The sequence below is a fragment of the Oncorhynchus keta genome, chromosome 16 (genome assembly GCF_023373465.1).
Source record: "Oncorhynchus keta strain PuntledgeMale-10-30-2019 chromosome 16, Oket_V2, whole genome shotgun sequence".
NCBI classification, from domain to species: Eukaryota; Metazoa; Chordata; class Actinopteri; order Salmoniformes; family Salmonidae; genus Oncorhynchus; species Oncorhynchus keta.
Genome location: NC_068436.1, coordinates 14,489,591 through 14,511,720, shown reverse-complemented (window position 1 = coordinate 14,511,720; position 22,130 = coordinate 14,489,591). Strand labels below are relative to the sequence as shown.

Genomic DNA, 22,130 nt, shown 5'->3' with positions numbered 1-22,130 from the left:
TCCATAGATACAGAACAAAAGACTGAACGACTAGGTCACGTCCATAGATACAGAACAGAAAGACTGAACGACTGGGTCACGTCCATAGATACATAAAGACCACTGGGTAGTCCATAGATACAGAACAAAAGATAAAGACGTCCATAGATACAGAACAAAAGACTGGACTGGGTCACGTCCATAGATACAGAACAAAAGATAGATACAGAACAGAACAAAAGACTGACGACTGGGTCACATCCTGGGTCACGTCCATAGATACAGAACAAAAAGACTGGGTCACGTCCATAGGGACTGGGTCACGACTGGGTCACGTCCATAGATACAGAACATAAAGACTGAACGACTGGGTCACGTCCATAGATACAGAACATAAAGACTGAACGACTGGGTCACGTCCATAGATACAGAACATAAAGACTGACGACTGGGTCACGTCCATAGATACAGAACATAAAGTGAACGACTGGGTCACGTCCATAGATACAGAACATAAAGACTGAACGACTGGGTCACGTCCATAGATACAGAACAAAAAGACTGAACGACTGGGTCACGTCCATAGATACAGAACATAAAGACTGAACTGGGTCACGTCCATAGATACAGAACATGGACTGAACGACTGGTCACGTCCATAGATACAGAACAAAAAAAGACATAGATACAGAACAAAAGACGACTGGGTCACGTCCTAGATCCATAGATACAGAACAAAAAGACTGAATAACAGGGTCGCATCTTTTGCAACCGAACCAATAGAACGAACCACCGGCTTGGGTAGCAACACACGAGATTTGTTTCGGGACTATATCTTGTGGAAGGATGAAATAGTATGAATAAAATCATCAAAATAACATTTTTAATGAAAATATGTCAATCATTATTTGAATATGTTGGTAACCGGTAACCCTTTGTATAAAAGTGATAATGCCCTCGAAGCCCGAGCCCGGCCCGAGACTAACCAGTGTCAATATATCCTCCAAACACCGGCTTTTCAGGCATCATCACTTAATTAATACATTGGTTCCCGTGTTAAATAGCCCTATTGAAAGCAGTGAAGGCAGAGTTCTGCCATTGTTCATGATTGATGTGCTAGTTGAAATATATATCATACCACTAAAGTAATCAGACCTATTCTTACTATATTGAACTGCTTCAGCTTCTATTCAGCTTGAAATCTTCATTTAACACCTTCCACTACTATAAAAAAAAAAAAAACATTTTTGTAAAAGGCTGAAGCAAGCACACACATTTTCTTCAGGAAATGTTCCTATTCTAGTTTAGTCATTTATCTCAGTTTAGAATAGTTCACTGCAAGCTGACTACTGGCTAGCTTCCGAAATCAACTTATTAAAAGTATCTACAAAACAAGTTTTATAGCCAAAAAGGAAGGTTTCTACATTTTTTATTTTACTGTCCCCGGTTCACAAATTATTATTTTGATTCGATTCACCGGGATTGAACCGAATCCCTACCACTTTGACCCGAATCATGCAATTTGTCAAAAATAATAGTTTAAAATAATTTCTTATGAAAAAAAAAATATATATATATATATATATATATATATTTTTTTTTGTATGAAGTGGGGCATCCGTAATACAGTAAATGTCCTTAATGTGTAATATAAAGGGATTCAACATATTATAATATTTGCTTAGAGACCAGCTTTAATTCCATATAATAAGCAAAAGCTTGGAGAATATCTGTAAACGATAGTTTCCAAATAAGTTGAAAAACTGAAGAGGATTGAATAATCCGAGGACAGTTCAGGATGTGAAAGGTGAAATGAACTAGTACCGACAAACAACCTTGAAAAATGCAAGGTGAAATAACTGATTGAAATGCATTTTTAAAATCTGCTGTTGTTGTGGTGTTCAACCTGGGAAGGTCTTCCACAACGGTTCATTGTTGTAGGAAACCTTGCTAGAGAAACAACACCTTCTGGGATTTGTCACAAGGTTTATACAAAAGGTCCAGTGTTTTTAACAACGTTCCAATGTTCCGAACCTTGTCACGACGACAAAACGTAGCTGACATAATATCTTGATAAACTCACTATTACATTTACCAAACTGCAAAACAAAACAGAATGTACCTTACTACTGTAAATCCAAAAACTCACCATAAGGCTTTTAGACAACAAATGCCACCTCAGGAAGAAATTGTGTAGGGTCAGGGTGGATTGGCCTACCTGCTTGGCTGCTGGGTTTGGCCCTTCCCTTAGGGGTGGAGGGCAGCAGCAGGTCCATGGCGCTCTGGGGCCCTGTGGGGGTCCCTGCCTTCTGGTTCCTGTCCAGCAGGGGCTTGATGTCCTCCTGGATGGCCCCTCCTCCTGCTGTGGCCTCCATCTTATCAGCAAGGAGGTTCCCTGCCGCCCGGGCTGCCACCTCCTTGAGGAGCGCAGCCGAGGAAGTCATAGAGACCAGGGAGAGGAAGGAGGAGCCGGTGGAGGGTTGGTGTTGGTGGTCTGATGATGAGGGGGTGGAGGTGGTCTGGGAGCGCTCGCTCACCTTCTTGGACAGGGCGGCTAGCGTGGAACTGGCCGACTGAGGGCTGAAGGGGGAGGTGAAGGCATCGAAGCGTACCGAGTCGTCTGTTCCTCCCCGGCTCCCTCCTCCCAGGGTGGGTATGGTAGAGCAGGAGGATGATGAAGAGGAAGTAGACGAGGCCACTACGGTGGCATTCTTGTCCTGTAAAACCGCGTTGGCTGCCGCTTTCAGCTTCTGGATGGCCGAGTCAGGTGATAGGCTGGACCCGCCGCTGGAGGCGGAGCAACCCGCCGGGGGCCACTTCCCGTCACCTGCCACTCCCACCCACACGAAGCCAGCACCGTTGCTCGGGGCGGCCACCGAGGCGAAGGGGTCGCAGGGCTCCTGCTTGATGGCAGTAGTCGACATGGTAACAGAGGCAGGCGAGGCTGAGGCGGAGCCTCCGCTGTTGTTGTTGTTGTTATTGGCCGCCAGTTTTCGGGCGAGGGCACTTAGCTGCTGAGCATGATGGGAGGAGGGGGAGAGGGTCAGGGCTGGAGCTAAGCCTATAGGGGGCGACTCTCCTCCCCCTCCTCTCACTCTCCCCAGAAGTTCCCCATCCAGCTTCAACGACCCAGCCTCTAGGAGGCGCCGCAGGTTACTACTCAGGGGTTTCCCCAGGGCCTCGGAGGCAGCCTCTCCATAGAGCGAGGATACCACGGAGGAAAGGGTATCTTGGGCAGAGAACACCCCTCCGTCCACCCCTAGGCTCAGGAGTTCAAGGGAGGCCCGGTGGTGGTTGTGGACAGGCGTAGGGCAGCCCCCCAGGGAGCTCTCGGTCGAGGTGTCGGGGTGTTCTGGAGGTCGGTCTGGGGAGGGGGTGGGGGGGGAGCCCCCGTGGAGGAACAGCTCATGGTCGTCATGGATGTCACCGCTGTACGACGACTCGGAGCGCGTGTCGGAGGCGTTCCCGTACCAGCCACCGCCGCCAACGCCGCCGTCGTCCTCCACGGGACAGCAGCCCCCGTCGGGCCCACCCTCCTCGACGCTGTCCACATCTACAGGAGAGAATAAGAAGAGACGTTTGGTGAGAGGAAAAGAGAGGAGGAAGGGATCATCATGGTCAGAGCTGAGGACAAACCAGGGTCACGTTCATTGGATCATAGACGGAGGGAAACGGGGAGGTGCTACCTGAACTTATCCATTATGAAAACACTTGTTTTAGCTTTTCCCGTTGCACAATGTTTTACTACAGTTTTCCCCAATGAACATTTCCCAGGAAAGGACTGGATTTTGTCATTAAAGATAAACTCAAGGATCTTTAGCACAAGAAATTTGTAACATATAGTAGGATTACTTATTTTTTTACAAAATTGCGGGACATTGCATACCATACCAAATGATGACGTAGTACACAGAAAAAAAAAACATAGTAGGATTACTTATTTTTTTACAAAATTGCGGGACGTTGCATACCATACCAAATGATGACGTAGTACACAGAAAAAAAAAACATATAGTAGGATTACTTATTTTTATTTTTACCATACCAAATGATGACGTAGTACACAGAAAAAAAAAACATATAGTAGGATTACTTATTTTTTTACAAAATTGCGGGACGTTGCATACCATACCAAATGATGACGTAGTACACAGAAAAAAAAACAGAGAACACTAGGCTCTTGAGAACCAATTTCAAAACTACTGGCAAAAAATGATAAAGGAGAGCTCATCCTTAAATGACAATCTAGGAAGCATTGACATGAACAGCCTTGATTTGAGGATTGACGTTGTAATTCAACAAGTCAGCAGTCACCTGTCACCTGGATTACAAAGTGAGCCAGACTACTACACTATACACTCATTCTGACGCCTCCTTATCACAAGTGAGCACTCTCAATTCTATTTACCAGCTAAGTACAAAGGGAACAGTCTATTCAAAATACCAAATAGACTTTGGCGCTCTCAGCAAGGGGTAACTCACTGCCTTGGCAATGACTGAAGAAAATCATAATAACACCGAAAATCCAAGGAGCTTTAATGCAACAAAATCCACCAGCTTTCCCCAAGCCTTTCTCTCAGCACTGAGAATCACCAGCAACGTTCGATAAAATAACTGTAATGATTTTTCAATCCTTTATTTTCAACATGTATTTTTTTCCCAGGGTCAATTTTTTTTTCTCCCAAGGAGTTTAGTAACGGGGTTACCATGACAACAGGACCTTCCGGGAGGCTAGACAGCAAAGATTAGGGTAATGGAGGTTACAGAGCCTGTTTAATATTCATGAGGATGCAGATACCACCAGGGAGCCAATAAGGATAGGGTTAAGGTCACCCAGGGTCATTAATATACACTTGGTGTATCAATATTCATAAGCAAAACATTACAGCTTGCCAGACAAGGGCGAACAAAAGAAAGTGAGTATTCCTGAAACATATTAACCCCTTTCCATAAGAAGATGTCAGAAAGCAACAAGCCTGGGCTAAGAAAATGTCAAAACTTTACTGTACTGGGAGGAGGGGGACAGTAGAGGCTTCAACAAAAAATAAACCCATTGAGCATCAACCGAAGAAAACAGAGAGCGAGAATAACAAAAAAAAGGTCAAGAGAAGCCATGACACTCATACACTGAGACGCAGGCACGCACACACGCACGCACGCAGGCAGGCACGCACGCAGGCACGCACGCACGCAGGCACACACGCACGCAGGCACACGCAGGCACGCACGCAGGCACCCACGCACGCTGGCACGCACGCAGGCACGCACGCAGGCAACGCACGCACGCAGGCACGCACGCAGGCACGCACGCAGGCACACAGGCACGCACGCAGGCACCCACGCAGGCACCCACGCAGGCACACACGCAGGCACACACGCACGTCATTTGAACTCTCTTCTCTCTCCCTCTCGCTCACACACATCAAGGCTAGTCTTCACCTTGGCGACCCAGTCTAAGAACACTGGTGGGTTGCTTCTCTGTTTACAGGCAGAGGGGAAAGCGGTTGCCTCAGCAACCCCACCCGCAGGGGTCATTAGAGTCAGCTCACATCTGGTCTGGTCGTCACCGACTATGGGCCAGAGAGGTGACCGCAACCGTGGCCCGACCGCACTGACCAAGCGTACATGCACCGCTACAAATCTACCCACCACGCAGGGACGCTAGTACACACTCCATCTCACACACACAGGAGTCAGGACACACACACACCGTGGCAGAGGCCAGGACAGGGAAAAGAAGAAACTGAACACTTACACCTTACAACCAGAGACCTGACCCCTCTTTTTTTTACACAGTTTATGTTGTGTGTGTGTGTGCACCCGTTGCGTGTGTTTCTATGCACTGTGTGTGTGTCTTCCTTCACCTCTTCCTTCACATTTCCTAAGACGACATTAAGCGAGGAAAGGGAGAGAGAGAAATAGAGAGCGGGAGAAAGGGAGCGAGCGCGTGAGAGAGAATGTCAGCAAGTCTAAGACCTACTGTTTTTCCATGGCCGCCGTTCACTCCCACTGAAAGCTTTTTGTCACCTGAGCCGGGCCAGAGGGGCGAAGTATGCGAGGCATGACCCGCGTCCATGTGACACGCTACAGAAAGAAAGCAGCCAGGCCCTAATGGCTGTAATGTCGTTAGTGGGAAATGGCTAGATTGCTGACCTAAAGTCTCAGGAGTACACAGTGGAGGGTTGGGGGGGGGGGTGAATTTGAACTATCCCCCCCTTTCCCTCCCTCTATCGACCTCTCCTTCTCCCTCTCTCCCTTCATCTCTCTTGCCCTTTGCTGCCCTCCCCCTCTCTTTCCCTAACTCTCCCCCTGCCTTTCTCTCTCTCCTTCCTGGGTTTAGTGTTGAGGTCCCGAGACTCCTCCACGCAACACTACACCTCAAGACGCTAGGCTAGCCGTAACGCTACAATGCTGCCTCTGCCGCACCCCGTCGCCATGGTTGTGTGACACAGGCAGGACCACCGTGTGTGTGTGTGTGTGTGTGTCTGTGTGTGTGTGTGTGTGTGTGAGTGAGTGAGTGAGTGAGTGAGTGAGTGAGTGAGTGAGTGAGTGAGAGACACAGGCAGGGCCACCCCGTGGGCGGGCTGACATTTCACAAGGTCATATCTCTGACCCAGGCTACGAGGGGAGGGGGGGCTTTGTCTGGGACTCAGCGTGCACGCACACACACACTAGACTGTACACACACACATTGTACTAGTCCACTACTACACATTACTGTACAGCCAAGGATATGATTAAAAACAACATAAACCCCTCTTTCCCCTCCCACAGCCCAGTCTCTACAGTACAGAGGTGGTGGTGGGGGTGATACAGTCTCTACAGTACAGTGGTGGTGGGGGGGGGTGATACAGTCTACAGTACAGTGCTGGTGGTGGTGATACAGTCTCTACAGTACAGTGGTGGTGGTGGGGGTGATACAGTCTCTACAGTACAGTGGTGGTGGTGGTGATACAGTCTCTACAGTACAGTGGTGGTGGTGGTGATACAGTCTCTACAGTACAGTGGTGGTGGTGGGGGGTGATACAGTCTCTACAGATACAGTCTCTACAGTACAGTGGTGGTGGTGGTGATACAGTCTCTACAGTACAGTGGTGGTGGTGGGGGGTGATACAGTCTCTACAGATACAGTCTCTACAGTACAGTGGTGGTGGTGGTGATACAGTCTCTACAGTACAGTGGTGGTGGTGGTGATACAGTCTCTACAGTACAGTGGTGGTGGCGGTGGTGGTGATACAGTCTCTACAGTACAGTGGTGGTGGTGGTGGGGGTGATACAGTCTCTACAGATACAGTCTCTACAGTACAGTGGTGGTGGTGGTGATACAGTCTCTACAGTACAGTGGTGGTGATACAGTCTCTACAGTACAGTGGTGGTGGTGGTGATACAGTCTCTACAGTACAGTGGTGGTGGTGGTGATACAGTCTCTACAGTACAGTGGTGGTGGTGGTGGTGATACAGTCTCTACAGTACAGCAGTGGTGGTGGTGGGGGTGATACAGTCTCTACAGTACAGTGGTGGTGATACAGTCTCTACAGTACAGTGGTGGTGGGGGTGATACAGTCTCTACAGTACAGTGGTGGTGATACAGTCTCTACAGTACAGTGGTGGTGGCGGTGGTGGTGATACAGTCTCTACAGTACTGCAGTGGTGGTGGTGGGGGTGATACAGTCTCTACAGTACAGTGGTGGTGGTGGGTGATACAGTCTCTACAGTACAGCAGTGGTGGTGGTGATGATACAGTCTCTACAGTACAGTGGTGGTAGTGATAAATAGTCTCTACATTACAGTGGTGGTGGTGGTGATACAGTCTCTTACAGTACATTGGTGGTGGTGATATAGTCTCTACAGTACAGTGGTGGTGGCGGTGGTGATGATATAGTCTCTATAGTACTGCAGTGGTGGTGGTGGGGTGATACAGTCTCAACTACAGTACAGTGGTGGTGGTGGGTGATACAGTTTCTAACAATCGGAAAGCAGTTTTGGTGGTGGTTTGCCAATTTAAAACAGTATATATATTTTACAGTGGTGGTATAAAAAGTATTAAACAGTGGTGGTGGTGGTGATGAAATAACATTCTTACTGTACAGTGGTGGTGGTGATTATATAGTCTCTACTGTACAGTGGTGGTGGTGATTATATAGTCTCTACTGTACAGTGGTGGTGGTGATTATATAGTCTCTACAGTACAGTGGTGGTGGTAGTGATGATACAGTCCCTACAGTACAGTGGTGGTGATGATATAGTCTCTCTCTTATAAAAAACAATCAATCATAATCACTAGTTAACTACACATGGTTGATGATTTTACTAGATATTATCTAGCGTGTCCTGCGTTGCATATAATCTGACTGAGCATACAAGCATACAAGTATCTGACTGAGCGGTGGTAGGCAGAAGCAGGCGCGTAAACATTCATTGAAACAGCACTTTCGTGCGTTTTGCCAGTAGCTCTTCGTTGTGCGTCAAACATTTTTATGACTTCAATCAACTCCCGAGATGAGGCTGGTGTAACCGAAGTGAAGTGGCTAGCTAGTTAGCGCGTGCTAATTTTTTTTTCTTTTTTATTTAATTTTACCTTTATTTAACCAGGCAAGTCAGTTAAGAACAGATTCTTATTTTCAATGACGGCCTGGGAACAGTGGGTTAACTGCCTGTTCAGGGGCAGAACGACAGATTTGTACCTTGTCAGCTCGGGGGTTTGAACTCGCAACCTTCCGGTTACTAGCGTTTCAAACGTCACTCGCTCTGAGCCTTCTAGTCATTGTTCCTCTTGCTCTGCATGGGTAACGCTGCTTCGAGGGTGGCTGTTGTCGTTGTGTTTCTGGTTCGAGCCCAGGGAGGTGCGAGGAGAGGGACTGTTACACTGGCAATACTAAAGTGCCTATAAGAACATCCAATAGTCAAAGGTTAAAACCAGTTATGCATTAGGGGGCGCTGGATGAAAAACGTTCCCGTTTTAAACAAGATATTTTGTCACGAAAAAGATGCTCGACTATGCATATAATTGACAGCTTTGGAAAGAAAACGCTCTGACGTTTCCAACACTGCAAAGTTATTATCTGTGAGTGCCACAGAACTGATGCTACAGGCGAAACCAAGATGACATTTCAAACAGGAAATGCCCCAGATTTTGGAGGCGCTGTGTTCCAATGTCTCCTTATATGGCTGTGAATGCGCAAGGAATGAGCCTACACGTTCTGTCGTTTCCTCAAGGTGTCTGCAGCATTATGACGTATTTGTAGGCATATCATTGGAAGATTGACCATAAGAGACCACATTTACCAGGTGTCCGCTTGGTGTCCCCCGTCAAAATTATTGCGTAATCTCCAGCTGCATGCATTTTTCCATGTGGTTCAGAGGAGAAACCAAACTTCCACGAATGATATATCATCGAATAGATGTGTAAAAAACACCTTGATGATTGATTCTAAACAATGTTTGCCATGTTTCTGTCGATATTATGGAGTTAATTTGGAAAAAATGTGGCGTTGTAATGACTGAATTTTCAAGTTTTTTTTCTTAGCCAAATGTGATGAACAAAACGGAGCGATTTCTCCTACACAAATAATATTTTTGGAATAACTGAACATTTGCTATCTAACTGAGAGTCTCCTCATTGAAAACATCTGAAGTTCTTCAAAGGTAAATGATTTTATTTGAATGCTTTTCTTGTTTTTGTGAAAATGTTGCCTGCTGAATGGTAGGCTTAATGCTATGCTAGCTATCAATACTCTTACACAAATGCTTGTTTAGCTATGGTTGAAAAGCATATTTTGAAAATCTGAGATGACAGTGTTGTTAACAAAAGGCTAAGCTTGAGAGCCAATATATTTATTTCATTTCATTTGCGATTTTCATTAATAGTTAACGTTATGTTATGCTAATGAGCTTGAGGCTATAATTACGATCCCGGATACGGGATTGCTTGTAGCAAGAGGTTAATAAAAAACAAATGGTATAGAGGGAAATAGTCCTATAATTCCTATAATAACTACAACCTAAAACTTCTTACCTGGGAATATTGAAGTCTCATGTTAAAAGGAACCACCAGCTTTCATATGTTCTCGTGTTCTGAGCAAGGAACTGAAACGTTAGCTTTCTTACATAGCACATATTGCACTTTTACTTTCTTCTCCAACACTTTGTTTTTGCATTATTAAAACCAAATTGAACATGTTTCATTATTTACTTGAGGCTAAATTGATTTTATTGATGTATTATATTAAGTTAAAATAAGTGTTCATACAGTATTGTTGTAATTGTCATTATTACAAAAAAAAAAAAAATTGTTTGAAAAATCATAATCGGTCGACCTCTAGTCTCAACAGTACAGTGGTGGTGGTGATACAGTCTCTACAGTACAGTGGTGGTGGTGGTGGGGGGAATACAGTCTCTACAGTACAGTGGTGGTGGGGGGTGATACAGTCTCTACAGTACAGTGGTGGTGGTGGGGGGGTGATGCAGTCTACAGTACAGTGGTGGTGGTGGAAGGGGTCAGTCACAGTACAGTGGTGGTGAGGGGACAGTCTACAGTACAGTGGTGGTGAGGGGACAGTCTACAGTACAGTGGTGGTGGGGGGGTCAGTCTACAGTACAGTGGTGGTGGTGGAAGGGGGCAGTCCACAGTACAGTGGTGGTGGTGGGGGGGGACGACACACACAGTCTTTACAGTACAGTGGTGGTGGACACACACACACAGTCTCTACAGTACAGTGGTGGTGGGGGACGACACAGTCCACAATACAGTGGTGGGGGGCAGTCTACAGTACACAGATACAGTCTACAGTACAGTGATGGTGGGGTGATACAGTCTCTACAGTGGTGGGGGGGGTGATACAGTCTACAGTACAGTGGTGGTGGGGTGATACAGTCTACAGTACAGTGGTGGTGGTGGTGGTGGTGGTGGTGGGGGATACAGTCCACAGTACAGTGGTGGTGGGGGGGATACAGTCTACAGTACAGTGGTGGTGGGGGACAGGCACAGTCTTTACAGTACAGTGGTGGTGGACACACACACACAGTCTCTACAGTACAGTGGTGGTGGAAGGGGGCAGTCCACAGTACAGTGGTGGTGGGGGGTCAGTCTACAGTACAGTGGTGGTGGTGGGGGGCAGTCTACAGTACAGTGGTGGTGGTGGAAGGGGGCAGTCTACAGTACAGTGGTGGTGGGGGGCAGTCCACAGCACAGTGGTGGTGAGGGGACACACAGTCTTTACAGCACAGTGGTGGTGGTGGAAGGGGGCAGTCTACAGCACAGTGGTGGTGGGGGGACAGTCACAGCACAGTGGTGGTGGTGGATCGGGGGCAGTCCACAGTACAGTGGTGGTGGTGGACGGGGTACAGGTGATACAGTCTACAGTACAGTGGTGGTGGGGGGCAGTCTACAGTACAGTGGTGGTGGTGGAAGGGGGTCAGTCTACAGCACAGCGGTGGTGAGGGGACAGTCCACAGCACAGTGGTGGGGGGTCAGTCCACAGTACAGTGGTGGTGGTGGTGGGGGGCAGTCCACAGTACAGTGGTGGTGGGGGGACAGTCCACAGTACACACACAGTCTTTACAGCACAGTGGTGGTGGACACACACACAGTCTCTACAGTACAGTGGTGGTGGGGGGACACACAGTCCACACACAGTGGTGGTGGGGGGCAGTCCACAGTACAGTGGTGGTGGGGGGGTGATACAGTCCACAGTACAGTGGTGGTGGGGGGTGGATACAGTCTACAGTACAGTGGTGGGGGGTGATACAGTCTACAGTACAGTGGTGGTGGGGGGTGATACAGTCCACAGCACAGTGATGGGGGGGAATACAGTCCCACAGTACAGTGGTGGTGGGGGGGGGTGATACAGTCTCTACAGTACAGTGGTGGTGGTGGGGGGTGATGCAGTCTACAGTACAGTGGTGGTGGTGGAAGGGGTCAGTCCACAGTACAGTGGTGGTGAGGGACAGTCCACAGTACAGTGGTGGTGAGGGACAGTCCACAGTACAGTGGTGGTGGGGGGGGTCAGTCCACAGTACAGTGGTGGTGGTGGAAGGGGGCAGTCTACAGTACAGTGGTGGTGGTGGGGGGGACACACACAGTCTCTACAGTACAGTGGTGGTGGACACACACACACAGTCCTACAGTACAGTGGTGGTGGGGGGACCACACAGTCCACAATACAGTGGTGGGGGGCAGTCACAGTACAGTGGTGGTGGGGGGTGATACAGTCCACAGTACAGTGATGGGGGGTGATACAGTCCTACAGCACAGTGGTGGTGGTGGTGGGGTGATACAGTCTACAGTACAGTGATGGGGGGTGATACAGTCTCACAGTACAGTGGTGGTGGGGGACACACACACAGTCCTTTACAGTACAGTGGTGGTGGACACACACACAGTCTCTACAGTACAGTGGTGGTGGTGGGGGCAGTCCACAGCACAGTGGTGGTGGGGGGTCAGTCCACAGTACAGTGGTGGTGGTGGGGGGCAGTCACAGTACAGTGGTGGTGGTGGAAGGGGGCAGTCCACAGTACAGTGGTGGTGGGGGGGGGGGCAGTCCACAGTACAGTGGTGGTGAGGGGACACACAGTCTTTACAGTACAGTGGTGGTGGTGGAAGGGGGCAGTCTACAGTACAGTGGTGGTGGGGGGGACAGTCTACAGTACAGTGGTGGTGGTGGACGGGGGGGCAGTCCACAGTACAGTGGTGGTGGTGGGGGGCAGTCCACAGTACAGTGGTGGTGGGGGGGGCAGTCCACAGTACAGTGGTGGTGGTGGAAGGGGTCAGTCTACAGCACAGGTGGTGGTGGGGGGATACAGTCCACAGTACAGTGGTGGTGGGGGGACAGTCCACAGTACAGTGGTGGGGGGTGATACAGTCCACAGCACAGTGGTGGTGGGGGGTGATACAGTCCACAGTACAGTGGTGGGGGGTGATACAGTCTCCACAGCACAGTGGTGGTGGGACACACACACACAGTCTTTACAGTACAGTGGTGGTGGACACACACACACAGTCTCTACAGTACAGTGGTGGTGGGGGGACGACACAGTCCACAATACAGTGGTGGGGGCAGTCTACAGTACAGTGGTGGTGGTGGGGGACACACAGTGATACAGTCAGTCCACAGTACAGTGGTGGGGGGTGATACAGTCCTACAGTACAGTGGTGGTGGTGGTGGTGGTGGTGGTGGTGGTGGGATACAGTCCACAGTACAGTGAATGGGGGGTGATACAGTCTCTACAGTACAGTGGTGGTGGGGACACACACACAGTCTTTACAGCACAGTGGTGGTGGACACACACACACAGTCTACAGTACAGTGGTGGTGGAAGGGGGCAGTCCACAGTACAGTGGTGGTGGTGGTGGGGGACAGTCCACAGTACAGTGGTGGTGGGGGGGCAGTCCACAGTACAGTGGTGGTGGTGGGGGGGGCAGTCCACAGCACAGTGGTGGTGGTGGGGGGCAGTCCACAGTACAGTGGTGGTGGTGGAAGGGGGCAGTCCACAGTACAGTGGTGGTGGGGGGCAGTCCACAGTACAGTGGTGGTGAGGAGGGGACACGCACAGTCTTTACAGTACAGTGGTGGTGGTGGAAGGGGGCAGTCCACAGTACAGTGGTGGTGGGGGGGACAGTCCACAGCACAGTGGTGGTGGTGGAAGGGGGCAGTCCACAGTACAGTGGTGGTGGGGGGCAGTCCACAGTACAGTGGTGGTGGTGGAAGGGGGCAGTCCACAGTACAGTGGTGGTGGTGGAAGGGGTCAGTCCACAGCACAGTGGTGGTGGGGGGACAGTCCACAGTACAGTGGTGGTGAGGGACAGTCTACAGTACAGTGGTGGTGGGGGGTCAGTCTACAGCACAGTGGTGGTGGTGGAAGGGGGCAGTCTACAGTACAGTGGTGGTGGGGGACAGTCCACAGCACAGTACAGTGGTGGTGGAACACAGTCCACAGCACAGTGGTGGTGGGGGGCAGTCCACAGTACAGTGGTGGTGGGGGGCAGTCCACAGCACAGTGGTGGTGGTGGAAGGGGTCAGTCTACAGTACAGTGGTGGTGGGGGGGGCAGTCCACAGTACAGTGGTGGTGGTGGAAGGGGGGCAGTCCACAGTACAGTGGTGGTGGGGGGCAGTCCACAGCACAGTGGTGGTGGGGGACAGCACACAGTCCTTTACAGTACAGTGGTGGAAGGGGGACAGTCCACAGTACAGTGGTGGTGGGGGGGACAGTCCACAGCACAGTGGTGGTGAGGGGACAGTCTACAGTACAGTGGTGGTGGTGGAAGGGGCAGTCCACAGCACAGTGGTGGTGGGGGGGACAGTCCACAGTACAGTGGTGGTGGGGACAGGGGGGCAGTCCACAGCACAGTGGTGGTGGGGACAGTCCACAGCACAGTGGTGGTGGTGGAATGGGGGCAGTCCACAGTACAGTGGTGGTGGAAGGGGGCAGTCCACAGCACAGTGGTGGTGGTGGGGGACAGTCCACAGTACAGTGGTGGTGGTGGAGGGACAGTCCACAGCACAGTGGTGGTGGTGGGGGCAGTCCACAGCACAGTGGTGGTGGTGGGGGGGCAGTCCACAGTACAGTGGTGGTGGTGGAAGGGGGCAGTCCACAGCACAGTGGTGGTGGGGGGGCAGTCTACAGTACAGTGGTGGTGGGGGGGGCAGTCCACAGTACAGTGGGTGGGGGGGGGCAGTCCACAGCACAGTGGTGGTGGGGGACACGGCAGTGGTTTACAGTACAGTGGTGGTGGTGGTGGAAGGGGGCAGTCCACAGTACAGTGGTGGTGGGGGGCAGTCCACAGGTGGTGGAAGGGGGCAGTCCACAGCACAGTGGTGGTGGTGGAAGTGGTGGTGGTGGGGGCAGTCCACAGCACAGTGGTGGTGAGGGGACAGTCCACAGCACAGTGGTGGTGGGGGGGCAGTCCACAGCACAGTGGTGGTGGGGGGCAGTCCACAGTACAGTGGTGGTGGGGAAGGCAGTCTACAGTACAGTGGTGGTCCACAGTACAGTGGTGGTGAGGGGGACAGTCCACAGTACAGTGGTGGTGAGGGGGCAGTCCACAGCACAGTGGTGGTGGGGGGGACAGTCCACAGCACAGTGGTGGTGGTGGAACAGCAGTCCACAGCACAGTGGTGGTGGGGGGACACACACAGTCCTACAGCACAGTGGTGGTGGTGGGGACACAGTCCACAGTACAGTGGTGGTGGAAGGGGACAGTCCACAGTACAGTGGTGGTGGGGGGGCAGTCCACAGTACAGTGGTGGTGGAAGGGGGACACACACACACACAGTCCACAGTACAGTGGTGGTGGGGGGCAGTCCACAGTACAGTGGTGGAATACAAGCAGTCCACAGCACAGTGGTGGTGGTGGAGTGGTGGTGGCAGTCCACAGTACAGTGGTGGTGGGGGACAGTCCACAGCACAGTGGTGGAAGGGGGACAGTCCACAGCACAGTGGTGGTGGGGGGCAGTCCACAGCACAGTGGTGGTGGGGGGGCAGTCCACAGCACAGTGGTGGTGGTGGAAGGGGGCAGTCTCAGTCCACAGCACAGTGGTGGTGAGGGGACAGTCCACAGCACAGTGGTGGTGGAGGGGACAGTCCACAGCACAGTGGTGGTGGGGGGCAGTCCACAGCACAGTGGTGGTGGTGGGGGGTCCACAGGAATGGTGGTGGGCAGTCCACAGCACAGTGGTGGTGGTGGGGGGGACAGTACAGTGGTGGTGGTCCTTCCACAGCACAGTGGTGGTGGTGGACACCACATCCATACATCATCACACAGTCCTGGGGGTGATACAGCACAGTGGTGGTGGTGGGGGGCAGTCCACAGCACAGTGGTGGTGGGGGGCAGTCCACAGTACAGTGGTGGCGGGGGGACAGTCCACAGCACAGTGGTGGTGGTGGAAGGGGGCAGTCCACAGCACAGTGGTGGTGGGGGGGATCGACACATGGTAGTCCTTTACAGCACAGTGGTGGTGGACACACACACACACACACACACACACACACACACACACACACACACACAGTCCCCACAGCACAGTGGTGGTGGTGGGGGGCAGTCCACAGCACAGTGGTGGTGGAGGGGGGGCAGTCCACAGCACAGTGGTGGTGGTGGGGGACAGTCCACAGCACAGTGGTGGAAGGGGGACAGTCCACAGTACAGTGGTGGTGAGGGGACAGTCCACAGTCCAGTGGTGGTGGTGGAAGGGGGCAGTCCACAGTACAGTGGTGGTGAGGGGACAGTCCACAGCACAGTGGTGGTGGTGGAAGTGGGGGGCAGTCCACAGCACAGTGGTGGTGGGGGGGACAGTCCACAGCACAGTGGTGGTGGTGGAAGGGGGCAGTCCACAGTACAGTGGTGGTGGGGGGACGATCCACACACAGTCCTTTACAGCACAGTGTTTGGTGGATCACACAGTCACACAGTCCCTACAGCACAGTGGTGGTGGTGGGGGGGGCAGTCCACAGCACAGTGGGTGGTGGAAGGGGGCAGTCCACAGCACAGTGGTGGTGGACACACACACACAGTACACACAGTCCCTACAGCACAGTGGTGGTGGTGGGGGGCAGTCCACAGCACAGTGGTGGTGGTGGTGGTGGGGGGGCAGTCCACAGCACAGTGGTGGATGGGGGGGACAGTCCACACACATAGTCCTTTACAGCACAGTGGTGGACACACACACAGTCTCACACAGTCCCCCTACAGCACAGTGGTGGTGGGGGGGGGCAGTCCACAGCACAGTGGTGGTGGTGGAAGGGGGTACAGCAGTCCACAGCACAGTGGTGGTGGGGGGAGTCCACACGACACAGTGGTGGTGGTCCTTTACAGCACAGTGGTGGTGGGGGGGGACCACACACATGGTCACACAGTCCCCCACAGCACAGTGGTGGTGGGGACACGCACAGTCCTTTACAGCACAGTGGTGGAAGGGGGACAGTCCACAGCACAGTGGTGGAAGGGGGACAGTCCACAGTACAGTGGTGGTGAGGGGACAGTCCACAGTCCAGTGGTGGTGGTGGAAGGGGGCAGTCCACAGCACAGTGGTGGTGAGGGGACAGTCCACAGCACAGTGGTGGTGGTGGAAGGGGAGGGGACAGTCCACAGCACAGTGGTGGTGGTGGAAGGGGGCAGTCCACAGCACAGTACAGTGGTGGTGGTGGGGGGCAGTCCACAGCACAGTGGTGGTGGTGGAGGGGACAGTCCACAGCACAGTGGTGGTGGGGGGCAGTCCACAGCACAGTGGTGGTGGTGGGGGGCAGTCCACAGCACAGTGGTGGTGGTGGAAGGGGGCAGTCCACAGCACAGTGGTGGTGGGGGGCAGTCCACAGCACAGTGGTGGTGGGGGGCAGTCCACAGCACAGTGGTGGTGGGGGGGGGTCCACAGGGGGGCAGTCCACAGCACAGTGGTGGTGGGGAATGGGGGGGGCAGTCCACAGCACAGTGGTGGTGGGGGGCAGTCCACAGCACAGTGGTGGTGGTGGAAGGGGCAGTCCACAGCACAGTGGCGGTGGAGGGGACAGTCCACAGTCCAGTGGTGGTGGTGGAAGGGGGCAGTCCACAGCACAGTGGTGGTGGGGGACAGTCCACAGTCCAGTGGTGGTGGTGGAAGGGGGCAGTCCACAGCACAGTGGTGGTGGTGGGGAGGGGACAGTCCACAGCACAGTGGTGGTGGTGGAAGGGGGCAGTCCACAGCACAGTGGTGGTGGGGGGACGTCCCACACACAGTCCACAGTACAGTGGTTGGTGGACAGTCACACACACACCCCACAGCACAGTGGTGGTGGTGGGGGGCAGTCCACAGCACAGTGGTGGTGGAAGGGGGCAGTCCACAGTCCACAGTGGTGGTGGGGGGCAGTCCACAGTACAGTGGTGGTGGACACACACACACACACACAGTCCCACAGCACAGTGGTGGTGGTGGGGGGCAGTCCACAGTACAGTGGTGGTGGTGGAAGGGGGCAGTCCACAGTACAGTGGTGGTGGGGGGGGTGATACACACATAGTCTTTACAGCACAGTGGTGGTGGGACACACACAGTCTTTACACATCACACAGTCCCTACAGTACAGTGGTGGTGGGGGGGGGCAGTCCACAGCACAGTGGTGGTGGTGGAAGGGGGCAGTCCACAGCACAGTGGTGGTGGGGGGACAGTCCACACACATAGTCCTTTACAGCACAGTGGTGGTGGACACAGTCATCACAGTCACAGTCCCCCACAGCACAGTGGTGGTGGGGGACGCACAGTCCTTTACAGCACAGTGGTGGAAGGGGGACAGTCCACAGCACAGTGGTGGAAGGGGGACAGTCCACAGCACAGTGGTGGTGAGGGGACAGTCCACAGTCCAGTGGTGGTGGTGGAAGGGGGCAGTCCACAGCACAGTGGTGGTGAGGGGACAGTCCACAGCACAGTGGTGGTGGTGGGGGGCAGTCCACAGTACAGTGGTGGTGGTGGAAGGGGACAGTCCACAGCACAGTGGTGGTGGTGGTGGGGGCAGTCCACAGCACAGTGGTGGTGGTGGGGGGACAGTCCACAGCACAGTGGTGGTGGGGGCAGTCCACAGCACAGTGGTGGTGGTGGGGGGCAGTCCACAGCACAGTGGTGGTGGTGGAAGGGGGCAGTCCACAGTACAGTGGTGGTGGGGGGCAGTCCACAGCACACAGTGGTGGTGGGGGGGCAGTCCACAGCACAGTGGTGGTGGGGGGACACGCACAGTCTTTACAGTACAGTGGTGGTGGTGGAAGGGGGCAGTCCACAGTACAGTGGTGGTGGGGAGGACAGTCCACAGCACAGTGGTGGTGGTGGGGGGGCAGTCACAGTACAGTGGTGGTGGTGGAAGGGGGCAGTCCACAGTCCACAGTGGTGGTGAGGGGACAATCCACAGTACAGTGGTGGAAGGGGGCAGTCCACAGTACACAGTGGTGGTGGGGGGGGCAGTCCACAGCACAGTGGTGGTGGTGGTGGTGGGGGGCAGTCCACAGCACAGTGGTGGTGGTGGAAGGGGTCAGTCCACAGCACAGTGGTGGTGAGGGGACAGTCCACAGCACAGTGGTGGTGGTGGGGGGGCAGTCCACAGCACAGTGGTGGTGGAAGGGGGCAGTCCACAGCACAGTGGTGGTGGGGGACAGCACAGTGGTGGTGGGGACACACATAGTCTTTACAGTACAGTGGTGGGGGACACATCATCATCACACACAGTCCTACAGTACAGTGGTGGTGGGGGGGGGCACAGTCCACAACACAGTGGTGGTGGGGGGCAGTCCACAGCACAGTGGTGGGGGGCAGTCCACAGCACAGTGGTGGTGGTGGAAGGGGGCAGTCCACAGCACAGTGGTGGTGGGGGGGGCAGTCCACAGCACAGTGGTGGTGGGGGGGGGCAGTCCACAGCACAGTGGTGGTGGGGACACGCACAGTCTTTACAGTACAGTGGTGGTGGGGGGAGTCCACAGCACAGTGGTGGTGGGGGGCAGTCCACAGCACAGTGGTGGTGGGGGCAGTCCACAGTACAGTGGTGGTGGGGGGCAGTCCACAGCACAGTACAGTGGTGGTGGGGGGCAGTCCACAGCACAGTGGTGGTGGTGGAACTGGGGCACACAGTACAGTCCACAGCACAGTGGTGGTGGTACGGGGGGGGCAGTCCACAGCACAGTGGTGGTGGTGGAAGGGGGCAGTCCACAGTACAGTGGTGGTGGGGGGCAGTCCACAGCACAGTGGTGGTGGTGGAAGGGGGCAGTCCACAGCACAGTGGTGGTGGTGGGGGGCAGTCCACAGCACAGTGGTGGTGAGGGGACACGCACAGTCTTTACAGTCCAGTGGCGGTGGAAGGGGGCAGTCCACAGCACAGTGGTGGTGAGGGGACAGTCCACAGCACAGTGGTGGAAGGGGGCAGTCCACAGCACATGGTGGTGGAAGGGGGCAGTCCACAGCACAGTGGTGGTGGGGGGGGCAGTCCACAGCACAGTGGTGGTGGAAGGGGGCAGTCCACAGCACAGTGGTGGTGGTGGTGGGGGACAGTCCACAGTACAGTGGTGGTGGGGGGCAGTCCACAGCACAGTGGTACAGTGGTGGTGGGGGGCAGTCCACAGCACAGTGGTGGTGGTGGAAGTGGGGGGGCAGTCCACAGCACAGTGGTGGTGGGGGGCAGTCCACAGCACAGTGTTGGTGGTGGAGGGGGCAGTCCACAGTACAGTGGTGGTGGTGGAGGGGCAGTCCACAGTACAGTGGTGGTGGTGGAAGTGGTGGGGGCAGTCCACAGCACAGTGGTGGTGAGGGGACAGTCCACAGTCCAGTGGTGGTGGTGGAAGGGGGCAGTCACAGTACAGTGGTGGTGAGGGGACAGTCCACAGCACAGTGGTGGTGGTGGAAGGGGGCAGTCCACAGTACAGTGGTGGTGGAAGGGGGCAGTCCACAGCACAGTGGTGGTGGTGGGGGGCAGTCCACAGTACAGTGGTGGTTGGGGGGCAGTCCACAGTACAGTGGTGGGACACACACACACACACACACAGTCTCTACAGCAGAGAGTGGTGGAGCGAGAGGCAGAGAGAGCTACAGAGTGGAGAGGCAGAGAGAGAGCGAGCAGTGGTGGGAGGCAGAGACAGAGCGAGCGAGAGTGGTGGTGGGGACAGAGACAGAGCGGCAGAGTGCAGAGACAGAGCAGTGAGTGGCAGTGGAAGGGCAGTCTACAGCGGGCGAGACAGTGGTGGTGGAGTCTCTACAGAGTGGCAGGAGAGTGAGAGAGGCAGAGACAGAGCGAGGTCAGAGGGGCAGAGAAAGGCAGAGACAGAGAGAGCAGGCAGAGACAGAGAGGAGAGAGGCAGAGCAGAGTGGGCGGAGGCAGAGTACAGTGGTGGTGGAGGCAGAGACAGAGCGTACAGTGGTGGTGGGAGGCAGTAGAGACAGAGAGGTGGTGGAGGAGAGACAGAGTACAGTGGTGAGGCAGAGTACACAGCAGCGAGCGGAGGCAGAGACAGCAGCGAGTGGCGGGGGCAGTCTTTACAGTACAGTGGCAGGGGCGGAGTGGTGGAAGGGGCAGTCCACACAGAGCGAGCGGTGGCAGGGGAGACAGAGCGGCGGAGGGCAGTCTACAGAGTGGTGGAGTGGAGGCAGAGACAGTACAGTGGTGGAGGCAGTCCACAGACAGTGGTGGGAGGCAGAGACAGTCAGAGCGAGTGGTGAGGCAGAGTACAGAGCGTACAGTGGTGGGAGGCAGTCTACAGACAGAGCAGAGCGGAGGCAGAGACAGAGCAAGCGGAGGCAGAGTACAGAGTGGTGGAAGGGGGCGAGTAAGCAGCAGACAGACGAGCGAGTCTACAGAGAGGCAGAGAGACAGTGGAGTGAGCGAGCGGCAGAGAGAGAGTGGTGGTGGGGCAGTCTACAGCAGTGGTGGTGGTGGGGGCAGAGAGAGAGCGACACACATAGCAGCGGCAGAGAACGCGAGCGAGAAGCAGAGCGAGAGAGCGAGCGAGAGGCAGAGAGAGAGAAAACAAGCAAGAGGCAGAGAGAAAGGGAGAGAGGGAGCGAGAGTGAGGCAGAGCAAGAGGCAGAGAGCGCGAGCGAGACGCAGAGAGCACGAGCGAGAGGCAGAGAGCACGAGCGAGAGGCAGAGAGCACGAGCGGGAGGCAGAGAGCACGAGCGAGCGGCAGAGAGAGAGCGAGCGAGCGGCAGAGAGAGAGCGAGCGAGCGCCAGAGAGAGAGCGAGCGAGCGCCAGAGAGAGAGCGAGCGAGCGCCAGAGAGAGAGCGAGCGAGCGGCAGAGAGAGAGCGAGCGAGCGGCAGAGAGAGAGCGAGCGAGCGGCAGAGAGAGGAGAGAGAGCGAGCGGCAGAGAGAGGGCGAGCGAGCGGCAGAGAGAGAGCGAGCGAGCGGCAGAGAGCGCGAGCGAGAAGCAGAGCGAGCGAGAGGCAGAGAGAGAGAAAACAAGCAAGAGGCAGAGAGAAAGGGAGAGAGGGAGCGAGAGTGAGGCAGAGCAAGAGGCAGAGAGCGTGAGGCAGAGAGCGCGAGGCAGAGAGCGAGAGGCAGAGAGCGAGAGGCAGAGAGCACGAGCGAGAGGCAGAGAGCATGAGCGAGCGGCAGAAAGAGAGCGAGCGAGCGGCAGAAAGAGAGCGGCAGAGAGAGAGCGAGCGAGCGGCAGAGAGAGAGCGAGCGAGAGGCAGAGAGTGCGAGGCAGAGCGAG

General features: G+C 54.2%; 1 protein-coding gene across 16 annotated transcripts in view; it reads right to left on the bottom strand.

Annotated features, from left to right (window-relative positions):
* Positions 1–22,130, bottom strand: part of LOC127907959 (zinc finger protein 827-like) — a 115,830-nt gene that overhangs the window by 66,931 nt on the left and 26,769 nt on the right. For all 16 annotated transcript variants that reach the window (XR_008065730.1, XR_008065731.1, XR_008065732.1 and 13 more), the window contains one exon: positions 2,198–3,532. Coding sequence is in view for 4 of the 16 variants with exons in the window: in XM_052464734.1 (XP_052320694.1) it covers positions 2,198–3,532 (1,335 nt within the window). In the remaining 12 variants the exon portion in view is untranslated. The remainder of the gene's footprint in view (positions 1–2,197; positions 3,533–22,130) is intronic.